The sequence below is a fragment of the Cnephaeus nilssonii genome (genome assembly GCF_951640355.1).
Source record: "Cnephaeus nilssonii genome assembly, chromosome: 17".
Classification (NCBI taxonomy): domain Eukaryota; kingdom Metazoa; phylum Chordata; class Mammalia; order Chiroptera; family Vespertilionidae; genus Cnephaeus; species Cnephaeus nilssonii.
Window position 1 is genome coordinate 12,274,720 of NC_137088.1, and position 27,426 is coordinate 12,302,145.

The 27,426-nt window shown below is 34.2% G+C and overlaps 1 protein-coding gene across 1 annotated transcript in view; it reads right to left on the bottom strand.

The window, feature by feature from the left end:
* Positions 1-1,309: 1,309 nt before the first annotated feature.
* Positions 1,310-27,426, bottom strand: part of PDCD6IP (programmed cell death 6 interacting protein) — a 44,578-nt gene continuing 18,461 nt past the window's right edge. Inside the window, exons 5-18 of the mRNA XM_079794424.1 lie at positions 26,532-26,685; positions 25,341-25,441; positions 22,936-23,052; positions 19,799-20,021; positions 18,686-18,809; positions 16,552-16,729; positions 14,245-14,356; positions 13,144-13,313; positions 9,470-9,718; positions 8,995-9,129; positions 7,776-7,870; positions 4,157-4,280; positions 2,755-2,942; positions 1,310-1,970 (exon numbers count right to left, since the gene is read on the bottom strand). Coding sequence (XP_079650550.1) covers positions 1,796-1,970; positions 2,755-2,942; positions 4,157-4,280; positions 7,776-7,870; positions 8,995-9,129; positions 9,470-9,718; positions 13,144-13,313; positions 14,245-14,356; positions 16,552-16,729; positions 18,686-18,809; positions 19,799-20,021; positions 22,936-23,052; positions 25,341-25,441; positions 26,532-26,685 — 2,145 coding nt within the window. The 3' untranslated portion in view covers positions 1,310-1,795. The remainder of the gene's footprint in view (positions 1,971-2,754; positions 2,943-4,156; positions 4,281-7,775; positions 7,871-8,994; positions 9,130-9,469; positions 9,719-13,143; positions 13,314-14,244; positions 14,357-16,551; positions 16,730-18,685; positions 18,810-19,798; positions 20,022-22,935; positions 23,053-25,340; positions 25,442-26,531; positions 26,686-27,426) is intronic.

Below are 27,426 nucleotides of genomic sequence, written 5' to 3' on the forward strand. Positions count from 1 at the left end.
TCTTTCCCCAAGAGAATATTCAGGCCAACTTTGTTTTTGTTTTTTTCTGCATTAGTAAGAGTTACAAACTAGCAATTTGGAATACCCCTCTCACGGAGTATCTTACTGTTAGTATATGACACCTTGAGAATTAAGAATGTGGAACTTAAATGTCATTAACACTAGAGTCAAACAAGCCATGTCACACTTGATGATTCCACATGAATAAAACTTAGCTTTGATATGTAAAAACCTATCTTTTGCCAAGGTTTTAACTACTGGACTTTAAACCAATTGTAATATTCCATGTAAAGCTCATTTATATTGCAGTAACATGCCTTCATGTTTTCTACATACAACGAAGATTTTGAAATATACATATATTTTATAACCAATTCACTCTCTTTTACAATCACACCTTCAGTCGAACATTTAAAATATAAACCCAAACTGCCAATGAAAACAACAGTGGACCAAGTGACAGTACCATTTAAATGAAACAATAATGCAAGAAAATGTAGGCATTAAAACTTAAAAAATAAACATAAACCAATCCATTGGAAAACTGCTCATGTGCCTGATGTGTTCAGAAATGAATCTCACACAGAACAGATCCCACTGTGATATCAAACAACTCATTCCTTTCTCATTTCCTCATTCCATGAAGCATGGCTCACTGCTTTTACTGAGGTTTAGACAGTGATTAGTTATCTTAACAGCAGAGATTAATATTAAATACACAGCCTATTCCAGAATTGGCATATGCTCCCAACAACTGTTTTGTGTGCTTCCTGAATTATAAAATAGTCCAATCTTTAGGAGCATAAAAATGAAAGGGCTTCAATCTACTCACATACATTGTGCATTAAATGTTACCAAGTTAAGACAGTAAGGTGGAAAAAAGGAAAAGGGTACAGTAAATTTTCTTTAAACAATCCCATTATATTAGACAGTATTGTCCATAATGCATTTTAACCAGGTTATAAAAAAAATAATTACCAGGATTTGTACCAATTTCTTGGAGAAATTAATATAACATTAAACATACATATTTATTTGTATATTTATTTGAAGAATCTTTGGTACCAATTGTGTTCCTTCCACATTATAGGACTTTTCAAAATAAATTTCAAAATTAATATACTAATCAGCACATAAAAGATAAACTATGATACTTTTCGTTTTCCTATAAAATGTACTTGAACCTGACTATTAACCTGCACTAATCATGCACTTAAACACAGTATCAGTTTAACTCACGTACATATGAGACTAATACTACAAAGAAATTAGACAGTAATGAGAATCAATGACAAAACATAACAATAAAAACTGTTCTTAAGTAATTTATTTTTAAATTATAAGATTACAATGCTTTGATTATGCAAAATAGCATAATGGAAATTAAACCAAATCAATAAACCAAAAGAAAACTTGGTTTTCTTGAATATCAGTATTTAAACCATCACTGTAAGTATCTGATATTCCAATCATAGCTTATGTAGACATAAGTATATTTATTTCAAAGGTTTCTCTTGTGGGTTTAATTTCTTATTTCAACTTTTATGAAGTGTAATATAATTTATTTCAGATCCTATTATACCTAGTGTTTATACTGCAACAGCAGCAAATCTCACATGTGCAATCAAATGTGGAACTGGGGCACAGCTTTCAGTTTGTAGCCGCAGACAAAAATTATACACTGCATTCAGAGTAGAGTGCATTAGATTAACCAGAGCGTGGAGTTTAGTACACTTATTGCAGATAGTATTTCTTTCCCTTTGAACTGAACCAGCTGAGCTTCTGAGCTGACATATTACTGCTGTGGATAGTAAGGCTGCTGTGGGGGTTGAGGGAAGGGGTATGAAGGCTGCTGGGGTCCTGGGAACGGAGCCTGTCCAGGGTTCTGATGATACACTGGCGGATATGGCATATTGTACTGGCCGTACGCATAAGGGTTATAGCCCATGGGCATGGGCATTTGGCAATACCTGATGGGAAGAAGAAAAAAATTGGATTGATAAATCAAATACGAAAAAAACGAAACATTGTAATTATTCTAATACCAGTTTTTTCAAGAAAGCCATTTGTCTCCATTTCTCAAGTCTATTAGAAAACAGTGGAGAGAAGAAAACAGCTGTTTCAAGGTACCTGTTAGAGAAAAGTGTTCCTAATCCCGTTATTAATTGAAATGAAAGAATATCAAGTTCACTGTAATGCATATAAATTTACTGTTTATAAAATTCTTAACAGTGGAAAGACAGAATGGGCTTAATAAAGTTTGAAACACACTTTAAAAAATAGTCAAATGTCTTGATTTTTAACCAATTATCACAAAGAAAGCAGATTTTTAAGAAAATAAATTCCATAATTACATAAATTTCTGCTCAACAGTTTATCAGAATGCGAATATTTCAAAGTACAGGAATATAAATAAGGCCGTATCAGTCTGGCTCATGCCAAGCTCAGAAAAGGCACGTGTTTATCACCTAAATAAATAGGATCAAGGAAACGTATTCTGAATTCCATACAGAAGAAATTTATTTGATATAAGCCCAATACGTAAAAACTAAAAACATAAATATGCTTGGGAAATAGCTATCCCAACTACTCAAATAAGTGACTATAGCATTATTTTTAGTTCTGTATGAGCTGACAATGTAGCTTCTTCATTTATGACACGTCCATTCAGAGCAGCAACAAACCTGTATTTAACAGGTTAACCAGAGCAGAACATTAGCTGATTCACTGGGATAAACAAAGTTTCCGCCTTACCCGGGATATCCTGGATAGGTGGGGTAGGGGGGACCCTGAGCCTGTGGAAGGGGAGCTGAGCCAGGAGTCTGGGATGCAGCAGGTGCAGGAGTTCCAGTCACCGCGGGAGCTGAGGCAGCAGCAGCAGGCGCTCGATTTGCTGGAAACGTGGGAGGTGGAGGCCGGGCTGGGGGCTGAGGCTTACTAGGCTATAAGGAAAAGTCAGCAGTAACTACAAAATGTTTCATGTTTCTTTCAAATTGCTACCAAATAAAATAAATGAGGGGACATGAAAAAAACTCTACAGACTCCAACTAGATACACTTCTAATTCCCATTCTTAAATGTTGGCTTATTTCTCTAGAAATGTATCATAGTTGAGGAATAATCCTCCAATTTGCTGTTTGTTTATTTAATCCTCATCTGAGGACTTTTTTTTTGTTTTTTTGTTTTTGTTTTAAGAGAGAGGGAAAGACAGAAATATCGATGTGAGAGAAACACACCAATTGATTGCCTCCTGCACAAGCCCCAACCAGGGCACGGGCTGGGGAGAAGCCTGCAACCGAGGTACGTGCCGTTGACCAGAATCAAACCTGGGACCCTTTCATCCGCAGGCTGACGCTCTATCCACTGAGCCAAACCGGCTAGGGCTAATTCTCCGATTTGTGGATCCTCGGTAGCCACTACTCTTTTCCTGATGCCCAATATTTAATCATTTACTGCTCACTGCTTCTCCCACCAATAGACAACTGAGGTGGGAGGAAGGAGCAGGTCAGGTACATTTTATTACTGTAATCTCATCCTGATCCCAACATATTATGAAATTTTTTAAAGACCAGAACACTTAAAAGAATAGTATACTATACATGTAAGTTCTAATATTCTCCTACATAATCATAGGACCACTTCACCCTAAGAAAATTAACTCTTATTCCCTAATACCATCAAGTATCCACTCCACATTTAAGTTTCCCTACTTATCACCAAAAGAAGCTCTGACAAGTGTTTTTATGGATCCAATCAAGATTCATGTATTGCGCTTGGTTATTATGAATTTTTCCACTCTTTTAGCCTTAAACAAGCCTATGTTTTCCTTTCTATGACATCCCCTTTTAGAAAAGATCAAGCCAGGTATCTCACAAAATGTCCCAGTTCTAGACTTGTCCAATTGTTTCCTACTGGCACAATTTTAACTTCTTGTTTCATCACCCCATTTGCTATAAACTGAAAGTTGGTTCTAAAGACTTGATTAGATTCAAGTTAAAGATTTTTTGGCAAGAATTCTTCACATTGCAAAACATCACGTTGGTCACCTGATCAAAATGGTGACACCAGATTTATCCAACGTGAAGTCTGTTCCATCCTTTACAGCAAGCAAGCTGTCACTAATGTAAACTTCCATGTACAAAGGTTTGCTTACTGACCGCAATGGTTCTTGGCGCTGGAGTTGGAGGAGTGGGGGTAGGTCCTCCTGCTGGAGAGGACTGGTAGGCAGGTGTAGGAATTGAAGGAGCACTAGGTTCTCTGGCAATGCTTTGTTGCAAGTCCCTTATTAAAGACAAGTGTTAGAAATTAACACAATAAAATTAACCCAACACATAGAAAATATCACATGTTTTTCTTTTCTTCATACATGAAACACAGAAAATAGATTCAAAACAATGATGGTATTTTAAAACATGCTACATTTCTGTTCTTGACTAGAACTACCTGAAATCTTATCTCCCTACTATTTAATAAAATTAAATTAGTTCTTATGCTACTTCTGAAGCCTAGAGAAAAAGGTAAACTTTCAGAGATCATAGTTACAGCTAGAGTAAAGAACATGTCAAACTGGGCAAGTGGTCCTAAATGACTGCCCACTCTCTTTTTTTCCCTCAATATATTTTTATTAATATCAGAGAGGAAGGGAGAAGGGAATAGAGAGATAGAAACATTAATAAGAGAGAATCATTGATCGCCCCCAACTGGGGATCAAGCCTGAGACCCAGGCATATGCCCTTGATCAGAATCAAACCCAGGACCCTTCAGTCCGCAGGCTAATGCTCTATCCACTGAGCCAAACCAGCTAGGGCGACTGCCCAGTCTTAATAAGAGGTCATCCTCTAGATGAGAAACTCCTAACATAATAACCAGAAAATTACAACAGCTCATAGTCACCTCATAGTCACCTCGCTAATATTTTAATCACTATTTATAGAAACCATAACAGGTGAGTAAACTAACCTAGTCAAACCATTTTGTAAATTTCTTAATAAATACTTTTTAAAGATATTCAAAAAAGTATGGCACGGAGATATTTCATGTTAAAAGATACCTCAAAATATATTACTAAGGTAAATTCATATAGTTGAAAAGATCATTAAAATACAGTATTAAAAAAAACAACACATAAAAACATCTTTAAATCTCCTCTACGAAGATAAACTGAAATCCATCCCAAAATCTCAAATAAAACTGAAGTACTGTAAGCATAAATTACATACCAGATTTCTAAGATTTAGTGTGGGGAGAGAGGAATAAACTATCTTATTCATAATTTTTGCATTGATTATATTTTGAAATGATGCTACTTTGGATATACTGGGTTAAACAAAATGTATTACTTAATTTTATGTTGCCTGTTTCTTTTAGCTTTTTTTAATGTGGCTACTAGTGATTTTAAATTTTAAGTTGTACATGTGACTGCATAGTATCACCATACAGATGTACCTTTCTTTCTTTTACCAGCCCTAGACATCTGATTTGTTTCTCTTCTTTTACTGCTAACAGTAATATTGGACAGTGTTTTAGAACCTTCATGCCCACACTATTTACAATAGCCCAAAACTAAAATCTACTCAAATACTCAATAATAGTACTGATAAGACTGTAGATTCCTATGATGAAATATATATAAGAACATCATAAAGATGATCTCACTAATATAATATTGACAAGAGTACATAGTGTAGAAACAAGTCTATACTCTCAGTCGAGACAGTGGTTGCCATGGGGGAGTGGGTAATGACTGGATGGATGCATTAGCCATGCTTCTGGGGTGCTTAAAAGTGCTCAGTGCAGGGGTGTGCTCAGTTTGTGAAAATTCAACAAGATATACATCTATATATACTTTTCTTGTTTTTGACATTCAATAAGAATGTTTTAAAGAATTTAGGCCCTGAGCATAACAGTGATTTTAACAAAGGTCCCGCTACAAGGCCTGCACCCTGGATCTGAGCTAGATCCATTTTTATCTATTTTACAAACAGAGATTCTCTGTAAGACAGAGTTTGAGCAAAAGGTTCTACAGCTCAAAAATAAAAAGTGGAGGGGGTGGATGAACACAATCCAAAAAGTTAAAATCAGAATACTTGGTTTTGACTATAAAAACATGAAATCCCATTATCTAGATTAATGTAATTATCTGAAAATATTATATATTCTTTCACATGACTCAAAACTTTAAAAAGTGAAAGACCCCTGCCTGCCAGTTCCCACGCCACCATTCACACCCAGACAGATACCCACTATTCTTTCTTAGGAGCCCATCCTGAGTTTACTTATGCATAAATAAAACAATTCAAATGCATATATTTTCTCCCTTTTCACACAAAAAAATAACATACTTTACAAACTGTTCTGTACCTAACCTTTTCTGTACATTAACTATCTTAGCAAACCTTCCATATCAGCAAACAGAAAACATTTTCTTTTTGTAAATAGCTGCATAGTATTTCAGTGTACAGCTAGCTGTAGCTTCATTCATTTCACCAGCCCTGGATGTTTGATTTGTTTCTATTCTTTTACCGCTACAAGCAATGCAGAAATGAATTAGCTCATAAATATGTCATTTCTAGCATATGCTAATATATCCTCAGAATAAATTCTCAAAAACAGAATAAGTGCCTTAAAGGATATATGGATTTGTAATCCTGACCTTGGTAGCTAAAGTGCTCCACACAAGGACTGCACCAATGTGCACTCTCACAGCAATGCATGGGGCCTATGCCCCCATGTGTGCTAATGAAGCATGTTAAACAACATCTAGATTTTTGCCAACCTGAAAAGTGTTATTTCTGAGTAATTTCAATGTGTGCATTTTCTTTTGTTTGCATCCTTTGCTCACTTTTCCACTGGGTTTTTCCTCCTCTGGACTATCTAGGAGTTCTTTATAAATTAGGTAATAAGGCTTCTGACATAATAATTCAATCTTGGTTTTTCTTTGCCCATCTCTAATTCTATCTTTACTTTGGTTTCTTTTTTTTTTTTTTTTTACTTCTACATTTCTACTGTGTTCCTGTGTTTTCTTCACTGTCTCTATTCTCCTTTTGTGCTCCTTCCCATTTCATCTTAGATCTGTGATGGTTTGTTTGTCTCTTCTCTTTCATGAATTCCGACACCACGTTTTATCACCTGTTTACTCACCATCTCAAGTCCTGGCATTTGTTTTCCATGTGCCTTAGAAAGATTGCTTCCTAACCCTTTTCTTTTCCATAGTAAAATGTTAGCTCCAAATTTTCACCTGTCCTGTGACAATATTATTTTGGTGAATGTTCTTCATCTATAGGTTTTGTTACATTTTGTCCATTTTTTCACCTTAATAAATATAGTCTCTTAGTATCAATGCTGTGTCAACTCTCTCTTGATTACTAAGCATGGAATGAGTCCTGTTACTGGCCCAGCTCTCTCAGTCGTCTCCTTCAGAAAGTAATTTCGCCGTCTTCCCCAGGTTCTGTACCTCTAGTTTATGTAAGGAACCTATTTGCCACCACAAAGTAAACTACTTACGTTTATCAGCATTTCCTGAGATCTGCCGCCCTGAGCTGCTTTATTACCATTTCTGTGACATCACTGTACTTCCTACATCTAGAGCTTCTGCCCTTTTCTACCTTTTTGTTTCTGGACCATGCAGATTTTTGCTTACTTGTTTTATAAAATACCCAGGAGCAAAGGAAAGAAATTGCTATCTCACACTGTCAAGTTTACCCCAAAAGTCTTCACAAGGTTGGTTTTGTAAACAAAAATACTTTAAGTACAATTTAATATAGAAAACAAACTTACTTTAAGAGTTCATCTCTTTCTGTTTTCCGTGCAAACACTATATCACTGCACTTGTTCTGGAACCGGACTAGGATTTCGGTCAGCTCGTTGTAAAACTATAAGCAAAGAACAAATACAAGTAATAAACCAGAACAATTTTTAATCTAAGGAGGAATACAACCTAAAGCTCAATTGTCAATAACAGTTAAAAGTGAAAAACTAAAATTTTCTACATTAGACAAGTCATACTACTTAAGTCTAACTTAATAAGACTCCTAAAGAAAATAAAAATAATAAAATCGCTTTTAGAGAACAATGTCACTAAAAATTAAATGGTAACAAGTTAAAAGTTTCATGACCATGTTGTGTACATTTTCCCAATTCCTAACACACTAGCCCTATTTCATTGGAAGGACTAGATCTGCACATTCACTTCAGAAATGCAGCATCATTTCAGAAGCCCTCAGAAGAATTCCCACTTGTCTATTTCAACAAAGCATTTTATTAAACAAAATTAAAATATTTTACTATCCTCTCTATTTTGAAAGGCTCTGCAGTATTTCTACCCACTCTTTAGAGGGTTTTACATGATATCTACTGTATTTTCATCAAGATAACTTTATCCAATGATCATAATGGAATTAAAGTACCAAAGGAGTGAAGTGTCAGTAAACTTAAAAATCACTTGTTCCCTCATAAGCAAAGCAATTGGTAAAAATACAAGCATTTCCCTAAACTCTTTAAAGAATAGGCAATAAAATACTGAAAAACATATTGAGTAAGCACTCTTGAGACTCAGACAGATCACAAGTCTATCATCATCCAATATAAAGCACAGAATATAAAAGCCATATCCACCCACCCACCTTCCCCACCACAGATCAGCTGTTTCCTCATAAGTCATTCAAATTGGTCAGCTTTCCACACCCCCACATACACACACCCCCCCAAAAAAAAGGTGCCATTGGCTTTTGATATCTCTGGGCTAATTCCTGTTACATCAAATATTAAACCACTTTCTGCCTCGTGAAATACACAATTCATCCAAGTTCCCATGAAATGTTGCCACCTTCATTAAGATCTTATAACAAACTTCTCAGAGGCAAAAGTCATTAAAGCTAACAAATTCAAGGCAAAAAAAAAAAAATTGATCCAACTGGGAAAAAAACACACAATTAACTTCCCAAATTACATATTCACATCTATACTGGATAGCTACTGTTTCTCTAGTACACCATACCTTTGTGCCTTCCTTCAAATTAGCTACAAGTTCAACAAAGTTGTCATATGCAGCAGCTAAATTCTTCAAAACTTCTTCTCTTAAGTTAGCTTCATTGTTAGATTGTTTCATTTTTGAAAATTCCTGGTGTGAAACCTTGTTAAGAGAAAAATTTATGTATTTACATTTATTTATCAAACTAACACAGCTCCTAACATTTTTATTGATACTTTTCCAACTATGAAAATCATATATTACATGCAGTAATTACTAGAAATTTAATAAATATTTATTTTGGGGTAGCACTGTGCTTTAAATCTTTCCTTAGTAAAAACATCACAAATTCAGTGTATGATAAAATAATCAATAATGATTATAGATTACTATTAACATGTACACTTGCAAAAAAAGATAATCCTAAATGAACATAGATTTAGAATAGGCTTATCTTTAATTTTTTTAAAACATAAATCTTATTAAAGTATATGAAGTACACCTGAATATTCTTAAGAAGTCCTTCCTGTTTCTTTAGAGATTCTTGGACTTTCGTCGTAAGACCTCCATAGATTCGATCCAGCTCAGTAACAGAAAGAGCTTCTTCATTTATAACACCATCTTGAGCCAAAGCAGTCAAAAATCTGCTTGTCATATCAAAATTCACTGATTTCAGGTCATTCTCTAGACCCTCTCTTTCCTTCTTTACTTCATCAAGATTTGTCAGTAAGGATTTTAATACATTTACAACCTTAAAAGAAAAAAGAAAAAAAGAAAGAAAACCTTAGTTTAATTGCAAAAGAAACCAGAAGCCTGGGTTATGGACTCAATTCACCCATATGGGGCGTGCAGGAGGTAGCCGAACAATGATTCTCTCTTGTCATTAATGTTTCTATCTCTCTTTCCCTCTCCCTTCCTCTCTGAAATGAATAAAAATATATGAAAAAAAAGAGAAAGAAAATTAGGGTGTAGGCAGCGGAAAGAAATATGACTCCTGAGGTCCAAGAAGCATCAAATCATAGACACGCTAAAGGAAGAAGAGAATGTGTCATACCTGGATGGACATGACAAAGTCTGTTTAAGAGATCTAGTGGAATCAGATGTTAGACAATGTGGCTAAAAATCTTACTTCCAAATGACTCCCACGACATATTGTTAAATGGAGAAAAAAGGTGCAGAAGTGCATGCGTGCGTGCGTGCGTGCGATGCTGAATTTTGAGAAAGAGAGAAATCTGAATATAAAGATTTACATACACATAATATATAATGTACATATGTATGCATATGTATTTTCTGCAAAAAAGAAAAGCACTAAGGATAAACCAGAAACTAGTGAATATGATAACTTATAGAAAGTGGATGGGAACAAAATGGAAAGAAAAAGAATAAGATTTCTCTTTTGAATCATAAACATTTTTTCACATTCAAAATTAAAATTAAATCAAAACTTGAATACAGAAACAAATGAATGAACTGTCCATCTAAGTAAAACATAATTCAAAAGAAAATATTTCAACTCTGACTATACTCCCTCAGTGGACGTAATAAACTTAATTACTGTGTAACCAAGGTCAGTTTACTAACTGGAAAACTCAATTTTCTCACCTGCAAAACGAGAATAATAATAGTATCTATCTCAGGACTGTTGTGAAGACTGAACTAATCTACATAAAGTGCACAAGGTAATTTCTAACAAAGGGTAAGTGTTTAATCGTGTAAGAAATTACTATTAACTGGTAGTTAGGTTTTATGGTTTAACTCTATACTTTGGGCACATTATTGACTAGAGAAGCTTAGGCATGCACATTCAGACAGGGATAGAGGAAAAGATTAAGAATTAAAGCATCCTTTATTTTGTTGAAGTATCACTATTTATGTAATTATGTGACACAGTTTGTTTTGGGAGGATGTAATAGAATATACATTTTAAAGGTTACAACTATTATCTGTTGGTGCATTTAAACCGATAATGGAACCTGAACCATGACTCTGACTGAAACGTTTACCCTATAAAGTCTGTTTAGCTAATAGAAAAATAAGAGATGTCATTTTACTCTCTAAGTTATGTCCAACAAAAACTAGAAAAAGGAATATGCAGAACTGATTTAAAAATTAGCCTCAGGGTGAGAGTCAGGAACACTATAATAGTATTATTTTGAAACAGACTCCATGTCCTTATATAGTATAGAAACTAAGGTCTCTCATCAAATAGTGGGCCAAAATTGTGGCAATAATACCCCCAAGTTAGCTAGAAGTATTGTGAGAGGACAGGCATGATTCACATGGATACAACTTCCTCTTCAGAGGGCAATCATCCCTTTGTCCCGCGTATCCACATTGTATATGCTACCTGCCTGCTGTCATTTAGTAGCAGGCTGTTGTGGTATTAGTGCCTTTGTTCAAATAACACTTATTTTACTTAATAGTGACCTCAAAGTCAAGAGGAATGATGCTGGCAATTTGGATATACCAAAAGAAGCCATAAAGTGCTCCCTTTAAGTGAAAAGGTGAGCACTGTACATTAAGATATTTTAAGAGAGATCACATTCACATAACTTTTATTACAATATATTATAATTGTTGTCCTGTATTATTGTTGTTAATATATTACTGTACCTAATTTATAAATTAAACTTTATCACTGGTATAGATGCAGAGGGGAAAACATAACATATATAGTTTCAGGCCTAATTATCCCCCTTGGATAAGGGGGACTATTGTAATTAGGATTCTTTGTTCTATTAGGTCCCCTGACCCCCTTTAGAGATCCAGGTTCTGTACACATTCAACTATGCAGTCTTCTCTTTACTTTGGGGGCTGGTTTCCACTGAACCTCTAGTAGCTTCTCTGGCCACACTTACTCAATCCTTGGATCCATATGGGTTCACTTTTTCTGCCTTTTTACTCTGTTCTCATAATGTGCCAACTTCTTAAAAAGTCCCTTAAGAGAGGAGCTCCAGCCCTAGCCAGTTTGCTGAGTGGTTAGAGCATTGGCCTGTGGACTGCAGGTTCAATTCTGGCAAGGGCAGGTACCTCAGTTGCAGGCTCGATCCCCAGCCCCAGTTGGGGGTGCATGCAGGAGGCAACCAATCGATGTGTCTCTCTCACATCAATTTTTCTTTCTCTCTGTCTCTCCCCGCTTCCTTCCACTCTCTCTCAAAATCAATGGGGGAAAATCCTCAGGTGAGGATTAACAACAACAACAAAGAGAGAGAGAGAAGCTCCAAAATGCTGGAATTTAAGTACTGTGTCATCTAAATCCCCACAGCATATTTCTGTGACTACACTTAAGTTTCTACCCCATTTGCAGTTATCCTTGTGTATGTCTAATCTTTGAAACTGGACTGTAAATGGAGGGTAAAGGCTCTGTTTGATTCATATTTTAATTTTTCAAAGCACCTAGAATAGTGCCTTACATAGATTAGATATCTAGTAAGTCTTGGTTGAGTAAAAACATGAAATGCTTTTGTGGAAAGACAAATAAGGAACAACACTGATAACTTGTGAGATCTATAGTCTCAGGAAAGTCATCTTTTCAGCAGTACTTGTTGCATTTTGACTTATTTTCCTGTGTACTTCGGGGCCTCTATCTTATCCTACATTACCTCATCAGACATCATTCTTGCACTTTCTCCTCTTTTGGGACTTTCTGAGTCCAATGCCCCATTATTAATTTTCTCCTTCCTGTCACCAATAGAAAGGCCATAATGATGTTACCCATTTATTAATATGCACACCTTGTCAATTTTCCTTTCAGAGGTAGGCCCAGTGGAATGTGGTGGAATGGTGGAAGGCAGTAGAGAATAATGTATGCAGCAAGGAATCTGTGGTCAGAGAGTATCTAGCCAAACGCAGTCCTTCCACATAGGGAAATTTTCTCACTTTTATAAAACCTTAATTAAATACTGTGAACATATGGGTTATCTAGAATAGAGTACCCAGCTCACAGGAAGCATCAATAAATGAAAATTATTATTACAGGATTGTAATGTTATTACTATAATTACCTATTACTCAGTGTACATATCATGCTACTTTAAATATAACAGCCACAATTAACATCTGCATTTTTAGAAAGATGCCAATAAGAAAGAAATCAGCAATTGGTTGTTTATAATCGCTTTAACATCATTTTCATAAAAAGATGACCAGCCACATCCAAATGCATACTCTTACCTCGCTGCCCTGCATGGTCTTTGCTGGGTTAGCAGAAGGGATGGCAGCATTCAGCTCAGGCTCTGGCTTACACAAAAGTGCAATGGAGTCCCGGTGCGACTGATACCGTTCTTTCACTTTCCCATCTGCTTGCAAAGCTTTATCCAAAACTGCTCTGAAGTTGGCTCCCTCTGTGGGAAAAAGAACGTTATCATAATGATTTCAATAGTAATGTTTATGGATTGGTTGTACTCTTAGTTCTGTTCTCCTTCTACAGGCCCCAATTCTTTGTAGTTAAATTTCAGCATTTTGGAGCTCCTCTCTTAAGAGGATTATTACTTTTTCTCCCTTTAACAGGCGCTAATTCACTCAATAATGGAAACTCAGTTCCTGTCAAGTGTTTGCATTTTTATTTTTGAAAAACCAACTATAAAGCAAAAGCAAAGTTATACCTTAAAATATATTTGTGATCACTGTCCACCAAATAAAAAGCTATTTGACTAATCTTTCCCCACAACTCATGAATATAGAAAAAAATCATTCATCCCCAAAATTATCACAACTTATTTAAAAAGTATTCTCTTTCAAAGGATCACTGCTTCAACTTGACTTACATAATAGCAGATATATTTTTAGAGAAATCTCAATAGCAGTAATTCCTTTTACAGAGATAAACAAAACAATTCTCTAGCTACCATGAAGACATCAATTACCTTAACAAGAAGTTTTCAAAATAACTAAAGTTTTCAAAATAAAAACTTGACTTCAAATTAACTGTTAAAAATCACCGTTTACCATCCAGGATTCAAGTAAAATGAAATTATAAAACAATACATATAAAATAATCTCATTTATGTTAATAAAATATGTACATGGTTGGAATAGAAAAAGTTATAAGAACATTTTAATTTTCACTTTATACCCTTATCAAGAATCTGAACTTCTTATAATGAATATGGATTATCTTTGCTATATTTTTTATCACTGAAGAAAAACACCTGGGTTATAATAGCAACAGTTGCAGTAAAAACAGGCTTACAATTGAACCTAATTTAATCAAGCAAAAATGTGGATCCAAATTGAGACTTTATTAATTTGAAGGTCAGTTATGCACATTTTTACCTGCTCTTAAAGGCTTATAGAGTTCGTTGGATGCTGTCCTTTGCCAGCGTTCCTTGAATTTTGATCTTAAATCATTGTCAGTTGCTTCTTCTTCATCCAACAATCTTAATGACTTTTAAAAAGAAAGCAAAGCAACAATGGATGTCACTTCTGATGTAAAAAGTTAAATATTTTTTAAATGATCATACTCCAAGTACACGAAAATTAGTGAAATGGGACTATTCTTATATTATTGGTTAGAATATAAATTGGCACAACAATCTTTGTTGCAGAAATTAATGTTACAATGTATTTAATAAAAAAATCTTGTAAAAGGGCTAGGTGAGCTATTACTTTACTAAAGTAAAATTAAAATGGAAGAATAAGTAAGAGTTTTTGTACTTCCATATACCAAGACTACTTTAAACAAATACTGTTTTTAAGATAAAAATAAATAGAAAGCTTTTGGACCTTAGAAGCCATAAACAAAACAAAGAGAAAACTGATTACCTATATGAAATAAGATTTAGACTTCTATCCCAATACCACACACTGAATACTTACATGTAAAAAATGCCTTTTTAATGCATAGCTGAAAAGACAAGATAGTAAAGTGCCAGAAACACAAGATACTAATTTACCAGTGGAAACAAGTGTTAGAGTCAATGGTATCTGCTAATTCCTGACAGCTTAGAGCAGAGGTCTGCAAACTCTTCTGTCAAACACTACAGTAAATATTTTAGGCTTTGGGGGCCACAGTCTCTGTCCCATATTCTTCTTTTTCTTTTTTTGCAACCCTCTTAAAATGGTAAAAAAAATCATCCTTCATTAGTGAACCCTACAAAACATACCACAATCCAGAATTAGCCACTATCCTTAGTTTGCCAGCTACGTAGTTCACTACTAGCTTAGAGGGTGAATTTAACAGAACACGAGTAGACACAAGAAACATCAGTGAAGACCCGGCATGGCTCAGTGGTTGAGCGTCAACCTATGAATCACAAGGTCAGGGTCTGATTCCCAGTCAGAGCATATGCCCGGGGTGTGAGCTTGATCCCCAGTGTGGGACATGCAGGAGGCAGCTGGTCAATGAGTCTCTCTCATCATTGATATTTCTCTCTCTCACCCTCTTCCTTTCCTTGTTCAATATCAGTTATATTATATCACTTATATTATCATCACCATAGAAATATAATAGTAGTAGTATAAATAGCTATAATTTATTAAGCACATATATACTGTGTGTCCCTTAGGCTAGGCATTTCACTGTTTTAGTTTAGCTCCTCTTTTAAATAAGCCTAGGAGGTCAATATTCTCATCCCCCAAGGTTCACACCATCATAAGTACTTAAGTACTTTGGCCCTGCCACAAAGTACTTGGAAATGATGAAAATACAATATCCTCTGAAAGTTAACTGAAAAATCAGAACATCAGGGATGAAAGCATTGATAACAAAAGTCATGTAAGAGAGATGTGACTCCTTAATCAATAAAAAAAAATTAGAAAAAATAAATAAATAAATATTAACCAGAAAAAAAAGGGAATATAACCAGCTTGAATATAATTATAGGTGAAGAAAGAAATTTATCAATTAAAGAGTTAAAGGCACAATAAAGGGAGAATAACATTGGCAAACTGTTGGCTTTAGCCAAAAAACTTTAGTGTTCCGTTCCTATCGATAAAATGCCCTCTCTACTGGAAAATGGATACAGTGGACTTATAAAACATTTGATGACCTAACTTTCTTTGACTCCATGTTCACTAAGAAATCCAATCTATATATATAACCTATATATATATAAAAGGCTATATGCAAAGTGTCCCCGCAGGAGTTCGACCGGGAGACCAGGAGTTCTACTGTTCACTATGACGTGCGCTGACCACCAGGGGATGGCGCAGAACGATGGAAGGCCCTGGCCAGCAGCCGGCAGCCCCCGATCGGCCCTGATCGCTGGCCAGGCCTAGGGATCCTACCTTTGCACGAATTTTGTGCACCGGGCCTCTACTCTTTAATATTAAAAAAATCATTAATTATGAAAACTTTGAGCAATTTGTGTGATAGTAACTTCTCATAGTATACTAATATTAAACAATGGTCATATGTTTCATTAATGTCCATTTACATACCCTTATAGATATGAATGAACCTATTCTCACTCAATTGAAATTCTTTTTGAGGCTGAAGGTCAAGCTCTGGCCCACATTAAATTCACCACAATCTTGAGCACCTCCCTGTGAAACCAAACAGGAGAAAGCCTCCAGTACTAATCCTTGCTGGACACCAAGGAGTCAAACTATTTTATTTGAAAGGCAAATCTCAAAACATACCTCATCTAGGATTTCTCTATTTCTTTGTAGTAGTTCAGGTAGCTCTTTGATCAACTGATCTACAGTCTGGATGCCACCCTGTTCAATCACAGACGTGGATTTAGTCAATATAGACTGAGGTACGGTATCTCCAGATACATCTTCAATTGCTGCTGGAAGATTAAGAGATGCTAACACCCTGAAAAAATGAAATACTATGTTACATAGAGGTCTAAACCACCTTAAAACATTAATCTCCTATATCCAAGTCAAAAGCAATAGAGTTACCATCCCAAAAGTAGATAAGCATTATCAACAGAAAAATAAAGGAAAAGAAAAAAAAATAGGTGATTGAGAAAATTAAAACATAATAATTAAAGAATTAAATTATTTAAATTCACAGTTAGAAATTAAAAGCCAAAAAGTAAGATATACACATTAAAATATACTAAATACCTTTGGATGACAGTTCTAACTTAGCTTCTTTCAGTCTAAGTAATTATAAGTCAAAAAGTCTATCTTAAAAACTATAATCTTTTTATTATACTCCTGATTGTTATACTGTCACTGACAAATCAGAATACATAACAGTTAAAGAGAACATAGTTGATCTAAGTATTAATTATAGAATCTTCATCTGTTCTCAGTTTGTAGCACAGTAACAATTACTCTGTTATTTCATTTATATAATAAAGGGAATGTTAAACTTATGTTTCTTTCTTGCTAGAAAAAGAAAAATGAGGTCAAAATCCATACATTCATTAAAATTAAAAACATGGAAAAGCAAACTGAACTAGGAGAAAATATTCTCAATTACATACATCTGACAAAGGACTTGCTTCTAAAATGTGTAGAGTTCATCAAAGATTAACAAGAAGAAAAATTCAGTCTTAAAAATTAGCAAAAGATGTCAACGGACACGTCACAAAAGATATTATGAATGGCTAATAAACACATAAAAAGTTGCTCAACATCTTTATTAAGCAGGAGAATGCAAAGTCACGAGACACTGGTACACAAACTAAAATGTCTAAAATTAAAAACATTAAAAAAAAAAGACTGACAATACCAAGTACTGATGAGGATAGAGAGCAACAACATTTCTCAAACAGTGCAGGTGGGAATATAAACTGGAACCACCACTTTGGAAAACAATCGATCCATTTCATATGAAGTTAAACATACACTAACCATACAATTAATCTATTTTATTTACCTAAGAGAAATAAAAGATGTCAACACAAAGATCTGTTGATGTTTACCGCATCAACAATCTGAAATGTCCATCAACAGGTGAAAGAATAAACAGACTGACATTTGACCATAAAATGAAATACTGTTCAAATAAAAAGGATCAAAGTAATACCCACAACATATATGAATCTCAAAAACATTATGCTAAGTGCAAGACACCCAATACACATTTTGAGTATATACTATAGGTGCTTATCTATACTGTAGGTATTACATATGTAACAATACTGTACTACACTATGTACTATAATATGCATACTCCACATATTATAATTATTACATTTACATTAAATTGTATAAAAAGAAAAATTATAGTGACAGGGAGCTCTATAAACAGTGGCTAGGGGTCAGGGGAAAAGAAACTGAAGGGAAAGAAAGAGGCATGAGGGTGTATTTTAGGGTGAAGGAAATGTTCTCTGTCTTGATCGTGGAGATGGTGGTGGTTACAAGGTTATTCACATTTATCAATAGAAATGAACTATACATTTAAAATGGATGTACTTCACTGAATTAAAATTATACTTAAGATTTTTTTTAAACCAATGAATCTACCAGAAACAAAACAGATTCAGAATACTCAATATACCATGTATCTTAACTTTAAAAATTCATTTCTACTTCTCATTTCCCTCAAATAAATACAAATTAGTGGTTAAACATTTTCACTTCGTTTCAGTAATTAAATTTCTTCCAACTATATTTGGTAGGGCTTAATAAATATAGTGTCCCCAAGAAATGTGTGTTTGTGTGTGTTATGTGCTTATTTGCTATTTCACTTATCTTTGACATTCAGTTCCAAGGTCAGAAAGTAAAATGTTCATAAACTATTTAGTTAAAGAACAATCAAATAGAAAACATTAGAACTTTAGATATAAATTTATGAAAGATAAGCTCTACCTACCCATTTGCCAAATTGGTGGCTTCTCTCATTTGAGCAATTGATCTATTAACTAAATCAGCTTTCCTCTGGTTATAGGCAGCCAAAGCCTGCTGCACTGACACAGGAACCATCTTCTCAAACAGATCTACAATTAAAAATGCAAATGTCAACAAAATTTTGAGACAAAACTCAAATTATATAGTAACTTCGTATTTCCTTTCCAATGTTGATATAAAAAGTCTACAAATACTTAAAGGTAAAACTAAATCACTACTGAAAGTACAATGATGGACAATGACCATGAAAGCTTTTTCTCTGAACTTAAATTTCTTACCTTTTAGATGTGTGTCACTGAATTTAAGGAATCTTCGATGAAGAAGAGCTAATCATAGAAAACACTTCACTTGTTTTGGTCTACTGTGCCATGGTTCAATTTCCAGCTCTACCACTTTCTAACTATGCAACCTTGGACAAGGAAATTACCTAATCACTGTGCATCAGTATCCTCATCAGTCATGTGGGGATAATAATAGTAACTAGCTCATAGGGTTGTTGTGAAAAATAAATGAGCTAATATTTGTAAAGTGCTTAAAAGAGTTCCTTGGCACATGGTAAACACTCTGTGTTTGTTAAATAAAAATAATTAAAATAATCACCCTTTCCCAATAACTTAGAATATTAATTATCTTTAGGATCTCAGCTACCAAACACTGCATATACCTACAATACCCAAGCATACTGTAACGTATTTATCTGATACAATCATGACTCCAGAATTTGATAGGTTTGAAGTTATATTTATGAATATTTATTTTTAATGGCAGAATCTTCAATAATATAACAAATGTTAAAATGACAACTGCTTATTTAAAGTTTTTATCATCACTCAAACGCAGTTTCAAGTTTTCTGACTCTGTTGTATACTTTACATATCCTTTATTGACATCTTTTCCATTTAAAAATTGCACTATAGATATAATTTTTATTCTCATATTCATTTTGAACATTATGAATGCAAAGTATATTCAGAGTATACAATAGCAACTTTGTGATTTTAGGCTACTAAAAAAAACAAACAGATTAAACTGGAGAAAAGATGAGTAAGATTAAACTACAACTGAATACTTGACATACCAGTGAATTTCTGGCTAATGGGTACATTGACTGGGGTAGATTTCACAAGTGTGGCTTTGCCAATAGGATCTAGATCTTTGAGGTCTGGAACTCGATCATGATATATGAAGTCATTATCCTTCTTTGCTGCAGTAAGGGCACGGTTGATTTTGTCTGAAAAATCCTTCACATTGACATATTCATCATAGCGAGATGCCACTGTTTTAATCAATTCTGCTGCATGCTAAAAAGAAAATGTTAAAAAATAATAATAATGTTTATTTTTCTCAACCAAGCATTCGTTTCTTTTTTAAATAAAGAAAAAAAAAAACCTAATTTGAGATTTTGCATTTTCAGCAATGTGGTAAACAGATTAACCTATAAATTCTCTCTTCACAAATTACCCCAAAATTTAAGAATATATAGCAGACAGCCCTTTAAATTACCAAGAAAATAAAGGAAACCCATGGGCCAATAAGTATAAACTGGCATTGAGGAAGACTGGATGTCCGGTGTTTCAATAACCCAAAGGACTATCAATTAAAATGATTTAAAAACACTCAGGAAACCTGAGACAGGATCTTGAAGCTAAAAAAAGAGAACTGAGCAACATCCCCTTCACTACCTCACATGAAGGCAGGAACTTCAAAGGACTACACCCACAATGAAAGAGTAAATCAGAAAAATATTATCCAGCAACATATCTTGTTTCAACAAAGAAACAAGATGTCTCAGCAACAATATAAAATTTGTTTTAAAAAGAGGTTTGTGCCCTGGCCAGTGTGACTTGATTGGGTGTCGTCCAATGCACCGAGAGGTTGCTGGTTCGATTCCTGGTCAGGGCACATGCCCGGGTTTTGAGCTCCATCCCCTGTAGGGGGTGTGCAGGAGGCAGCCGATCTATGTTGTGCTCTCACATCAATGTTTCTCTTTCTCTCTCTGCCCCTCCCGCTCCCTTCCTCTCTCTCTAAAAATCAATAAAAATTATTTTTAAAAAAAGTGGTTTGCCATTGGAATTCATAAGATGAGCATATGCCTCATATAAACCAAGAGTCCACATTTTCTTACTTAGACGGTATTAGAAATAATAACATCAGATAAAATAGGCAATAAAGCCAAAAGCATTATTCAATATTAATTCAGTGCATAATGTTTAATATTTGCCAATTTGCCAGAAAGATATAAAACTTCTTAAATTTTGCATTTAATAGTTTCTACCTATATAAACTGAGAAGTTGATACATCTACCAATAATCAGAATGGAAGATTTTAACACCTCTGTCTCTGTGAAGAATGGACCAAGTAAATAAAATTTTTAAGATGACAATTTTATTCACCAGACATGGAAAACCCTGAACGCCACTATTAGAGAATACATAATATTCTCAGGCATTTAGAGAATATCTATATAAAGTGATCATATCAGGAGACAAAGCAAATCTAAAAAACCAAAATTACAGAAATATAAAAATTGCTTAATATTAGAAAATCTACTTATCTAATTCTTCAACCTTAATAGATTTATTTTTTAAAAATCAAATTATCTCCTATATTAAAAAGCATTTGATAAAATTCAATATTCGTTCTCGATTTTTTAAAATTTTTACTCATGAAACAGAAATAAATACACAGTTCCTTTACTTTTAAAGATTTTTTTTATTGACTTTAGAGAGAGAAAAAGAGAAACATCAATTGGCTACCTCCTGCACTGGGGATCCAGGCCAAAACCTGGTCATGTGCCCTGACGGGAATCAAGCAGGCAATCTCTGAGTGTTTATGTTCTATGTTAACTTTTGACCTATGAATAATAAAGCTATAAAACTAAAGCTACAAACCCTCATGTGTCTGTAATTGAAAAAAGTTCTCACTTTTCACTGTGAGTCTAAAGCAGTTTCTTCCTCCAGAGTGGATTTTTAAAACTGCATTAAAATTTCAAAAGGAGCTCTTCTCTGACTGGTTTAGAGACTAAATAACGGCCTGCTTGAATCTAATAGTCCCAGAATTCCCAGAAAATAAAGAAACTAAACTTCTAATACTTTAAATATGCTAGCTAGCCTAAAAAAAATCTTTCCCACAGAAACCCTTTTCATATAAGAATCTAAGTTATTGTGATCAAAGTGAATTCCTAGACAAATGAGATATGTTTGTTAATCTCGGTTTTGTAAAAAAGTATGCTTTTCTCTGATTATGTCACTGTGGGTTATAATACCAGCATACATTTATTTTTTATAAGTCTGGGTTTCTTTTTTCATGAAAATACTAATTTGTGTGAACTTCCTAAATGATACTCGCATAGTACCTTCTAATATCTAGGCCATATTAAAATTTCCTTAACAGTTATCTTCCTACCCTCTGCTTACCAATACTCAAAAATATAAACAAATAATAAACAGCCCTTATTCCTGCTGAAAAGTTGCCCCAGATGTCACAGCAAGTTTCTGACAACCCCAATGCCTACCATATAGATACAACTGCATAGAAAGTACTCTGCTTTTTACAAATGTACTTATATTACCACTGTCCTTCTCAAGCTAAACTTATATGCTCCAATTTAAACCAAGGCTAGGCACTGTGCAATCCTTTCTGGAGTCTGGTAATTAATTTAGAATTCTTTATATTAAAATAAATATGGTTAAATAAAAAAGAACAACTTAAATTTTGCAAGAAATTTTTTGGGGTTTATTTGTTGTTGTTTTGTTTTTGCATGAATTTAAATAAAATATGAGATTTCAAAAAGCATGCATCAGATAAAGCCTATAAAAGCACTTGTCTCCACTGATGGGAATGGTTTTCATGTGCAAACTTGGGAATCTCATTAAGAAAGAAAAATGGTCCTAACTGGTTTGTCTCAGTGGATAAAGCATCGGCCTGCAGACTGAAGGGTCCCAGGTTCGATTCCAGTCAAGGGCATGTACCTTGGTTGCGGGCACATCCCCAGTAGGGGGGGGTGCAGGAGGGAGCTGATTGATGTTTCTCTCTCATCAATGTTTCTAACTCTCTATCCCTCTCTCTTCCTCACTGTAAAAAATCAATAAAATGTATTTTTTTAAAGCCCAGAGATTAAAATGGAAGAATTAAAAAAAAAAAAAAAACCTGTCCTTATAAAAAAAGAAAAATGGAGATCCAAGTTATTTAATATTTATTTCTAAGAGACTCACCTGTAACCTTGCAATCTCTTCGCCAAATTTCTTCTGCTGTTTTGCCAGGATAGACTGATGGTACTCAGCATTGGCCTGCATGATACAGTGCTTGGCAGCCAAGACAGGAAACACCTCCTGGAAATAAAAATACTGACCAGGGAAGAGTCCAACCAAACAAACCACCACAGACAACATGGGATGCAGGAAGAAAAAGGAAAAGGAGACAGAAATTAGAATTACCCCATTAATGGTTTAGAGATAGGTTAGTCAGGTGTAAACAGAGAAGACCACATGATTTTGCATGGGTTGAATTCAATCATTTCCATCTTTTTCTTCCAATTAGAATGAAGGGGTGGGTTGTTGTTATTTTACTTTTAAGTGAAGCCAATTAAAATTTTTACAATTCTCTTTAATCGAGCCATGAAGTCAACATTTTGTTTACAAAGAAGAAAGGAAAGCATGCATTAGGAAGAGAAGTAGAATGGACAGCAAAGGAATAGCAAGCACAAGGCTTTAGAAGCTTTCTTATGAGCCCTTTTCCAGCCTTTAGAGTCAACTAAAACGATTACTCACATACACTAATGAAATTGCTCTATAGCTGACTGTTTCATCATGTTTAAGAGACAAAAGACAGTAAAAGTAAGTTCCCACTTATACTCATATCCTAAGCCTTTTTAATAAAGATGATTTTTAGCCAAATAAAAATTTAGTATCATATAACAACTAACATTTCAGTATCGTATACTCAAAAACACATAGCACACAGACGAAAGAACTAAGTTAATAACTAATATGATCCAGTATTATTCTGCCCTAATCTGCCTTAAAAAAAATGCATTCAAATTTAATTGTAAAAGATCCATAAACATGAACCAGGGAAGCAGTTATATGGGTACCGGCTCTTCTAAAATGTCAAATCCTAGCCTGCAACCTTATTGTTTTTAGGCAGTACATGTCATATAAAATCCAATAAATATACTAGACAAGCACTGTGCAGATTGAAAAACTGAATTATTACCTATGTCCTTTCCTATCTCCCAATGAACAATATCCTAGCTTCCTGTATCATTATTTGTAGAAATTTCAGTTTTACAATTAAAATATGAGATATCTTATGAGCTTCATTAGTAAAAAAATGCAAAAATAAAGGACACCTAAATCTCAAACTGCACTCATGCCAGTTCTCAAGGTAAGGCTGGAGCAACTTGGTACTTAAACAGGAGACTTTCGAGGAATACCAGGAATGCTGCAAAGTAGTTTCCAAGTCTTTGTAGGTGACATTCTTCTCTCCATGACAAGATTGAACTAATGGCCCAACAGGATGTAACGGTACACTGTGCAGCTGAACATGAGGTCTTTCCAATGAAAAAGAGGTGAAAAGGGATCTCAAGTCTCTTTTTAAGAGTAATATTATTAATATCCAAGAGTCCTGGGCAACTTTCAACTGATATCTTGGTGTATTTTAAATTTCCAGGAATCTTCACATTGGACATTTTCTGACTAAACTAACATGTTCTATTGGTGAACTTACATGCTCTTTTTTACTCCACCACAAAACTGTCTGCAACTTCATAATTTAAAAAAATTCCTGAGTGATTTATTAATCAATAAACTCCGCTACGAGACAATGTGACAAATACCACGAGCTATCATACAGACAAAACTAATTCCTTGAACATTTCTGAAAGAGTAACTGAATCATACCACGTTTCACTCAATCTCAGTTTCCCTTTCTAACCATAATTTTTCTAAACCTAAATTTACTTGTTAGTCTAATAATCTGCTTTGTCCTTTCAAATGATCACACTGACTAGTCATTTCAAATGATCACACTGACATACCACTTCAGAATAATTTACAAAATAATACTTCCTGCAATAAATATGTGGTTTAAAGATGGTTGTTTTCCTTAGCTGTTCAACAGCAGCCCAATTTTCTATTCCTGTTGACAAAACTGAATTCTAATACAAGTATTGGCTGAATTTGTTTCCTTTTCCTTTTTCTTTATGTCTGTTTTTGCGCCTTTAGACTCATCTTTAAGAAAACAGGACAATAAGTAAAAGTGTGAATAATCAACATGCTCAATTATTCATGCTTGTTGTACACCAAATCACCAATGAATCAGAAGTACACAATGCCCTTATTTGATAAAATTATTGGAGACAGATATTTAAAATTTTCCAGGAAGAGATTTAGCTTGGAAAAACAAGTTTAGTGAAGAGCAAAGGCAAAGGCATCCCCTCAATATAAAATAAATTTTCATGCATCTTAAATAAAAAAATATTTCTACAAATATATTCTTTAAATGCCTCTCCTAAATTTTCAAATCTTTATAAAACATAATTTTCAACTTGCTTCTTCTACACAGTATCTAAATATTTCTACATGCAAACAGCCAAGTGTGTATAAAAATGACAACTGACCTTAGGGAGAGTGTCTTTATACTGACACTGCTTGAAAGCATCACCAAAATAATCTGCAGCCTGATTTGCCAATTTAGCTATGATGGCATCTTTCATCTTATCTGTAATAAAATATGAAATTAACCATTATAATTAAAGTAATCTGATATATCATGATTGTACATGTCTTAAAAAATCCTTATTGATGAAATCAATTCATCTGCATGAAATTTAATTATTTCTCAGGCAAATACAAAGAGTCAGAAAATAGTTTAGTGGTTGCCAGAAGCTAGGGGAGAGGGAATAGAGTGTGACTGCCAGTGGGTATGAGGTTTCTTTTGGGGGTAATGATAATGTCTTAAAATAAGACTGGTTATGGTCACAAAACTCTGATTATACTAAAAACCAAAGAAATATGTATTTTAAAAGGACAAATTTTACTGTATAGGAATTCTATGTATATGGATTCCACAAGACTGTTCCCTTATTTTTAATTTCTCTGTACTTACATATTCAGCCCATATTCCAATCTGTTATACTAAATTAAATGCCTTGTAAGAATTAATCTTATTCCCTCATTCACAGAGCCAGGGATTCTGCTAGGCTCAATCCTGTCAGTTGATGTCGATGAAATGAGATTTCCTCAAAGGTACTCTTCTTCACTAATGAATCTAAAATTAGCATGACTGCCCCTCCATCCTTACCCCACAGCCAGACCAGACCACCAGCCATTATCCCACAATCCACCTTATTCTCTTTAAAGACATTATCTCTCTTTACCTGAGCCACTTAATATCTTATTTATTATCTCCCCAACACTAAAATATAAGCTTCCTGAAATAAGGAATCTTGCTTGTCTTCTAACTCTATTTACCTAGAGCTTAGAGCAGGGACTAGAACACAGAAAGTACGCAATAAATATTTGCTAAATGAATACATTTTTGACATATTACAAACCTATGTAAACATTATTTTAGAGTTCAATGTTTTAAGACAATAGGTAACTATCATTCTATAAAAATTGCAAATACAACTTACATTCTTAAATGTGCATTGTACCACCTTAAGTTCAGAAAAGGAAAGCTGAAAATTTTCAATAACGCATGTTTCAAGTTCATGCTCCACACTGAACATGTTATATTTTAATCATCTTCTAATTTTAAAAACCTATCACTTATTTTCACATGCAACAAAATGACAAATTGGAATTACCTCTTGTAGCCTTTAAAAAAAAGACTTCCTGGGCCTGTGCCAGCATAATAAGACTGAGGGTCCCAACAGTATCTGGAGATATGTCCACAGTAGGTTCCCGATTTAAGGCAGATAAAACCGTCTCTTTAATATGTAAAAAGGCACCACTAGCGAACTAGAGGGGGATAAAAAAGAATTTCTTTAAAATTTATAGGAACTCAGCAAGACTTGATTTTCTAATGTTAGACACAAAATTATTCCAAATGTTAACTCAGTTGAATAGTTATTTAAATTTTATATTGTGCAAAATAGCTCTAAAACATCTGAACTACAGACAATAAGGGTATTTTTTCTAAAATACTATAGAGTAACAAGAAATTTAACAAAGATAAAAAGTCAATTGTAACAAAAAAAAGTATATTAACAGGACAAATTGAGTAAGCTTATTTTTAGATATACTTCCTCAAAACTAATATGAGAATAAAGGCAAGGATAAAACACTAAAATGTCTTTAATACTGAATGCACTTGGTTTGGTCTCAAACAAATTCATTTCTCAAACAATTAAACATATATACTTAAGGAAGCCTCAAATAGTACAGATACCTAGTCCACTGAGGAACAGCATTACCATCCAATGCTAATGATTTCTATTTGACTCTCAGAGCTCCCTGGTGAAACATTAACCATCAGATTTGTCTTCCCAATTATATTTTTCTAAGATTAACACTGAAATCACTTTGCTCTCATGAAACAAACGATACTAGTAAAAAGAAAGAAGTCCGCCTGGGATTAAAAAGTGTTGTGGGTTACACAGATAAGCTATGCAGAGATAACAAAAGGTTAACTGTTTCACGTGAAAATGATGCTTTCTGCAGTCATGAAGTATCATAAAACCAGAGTATCTGCAGAGTGTG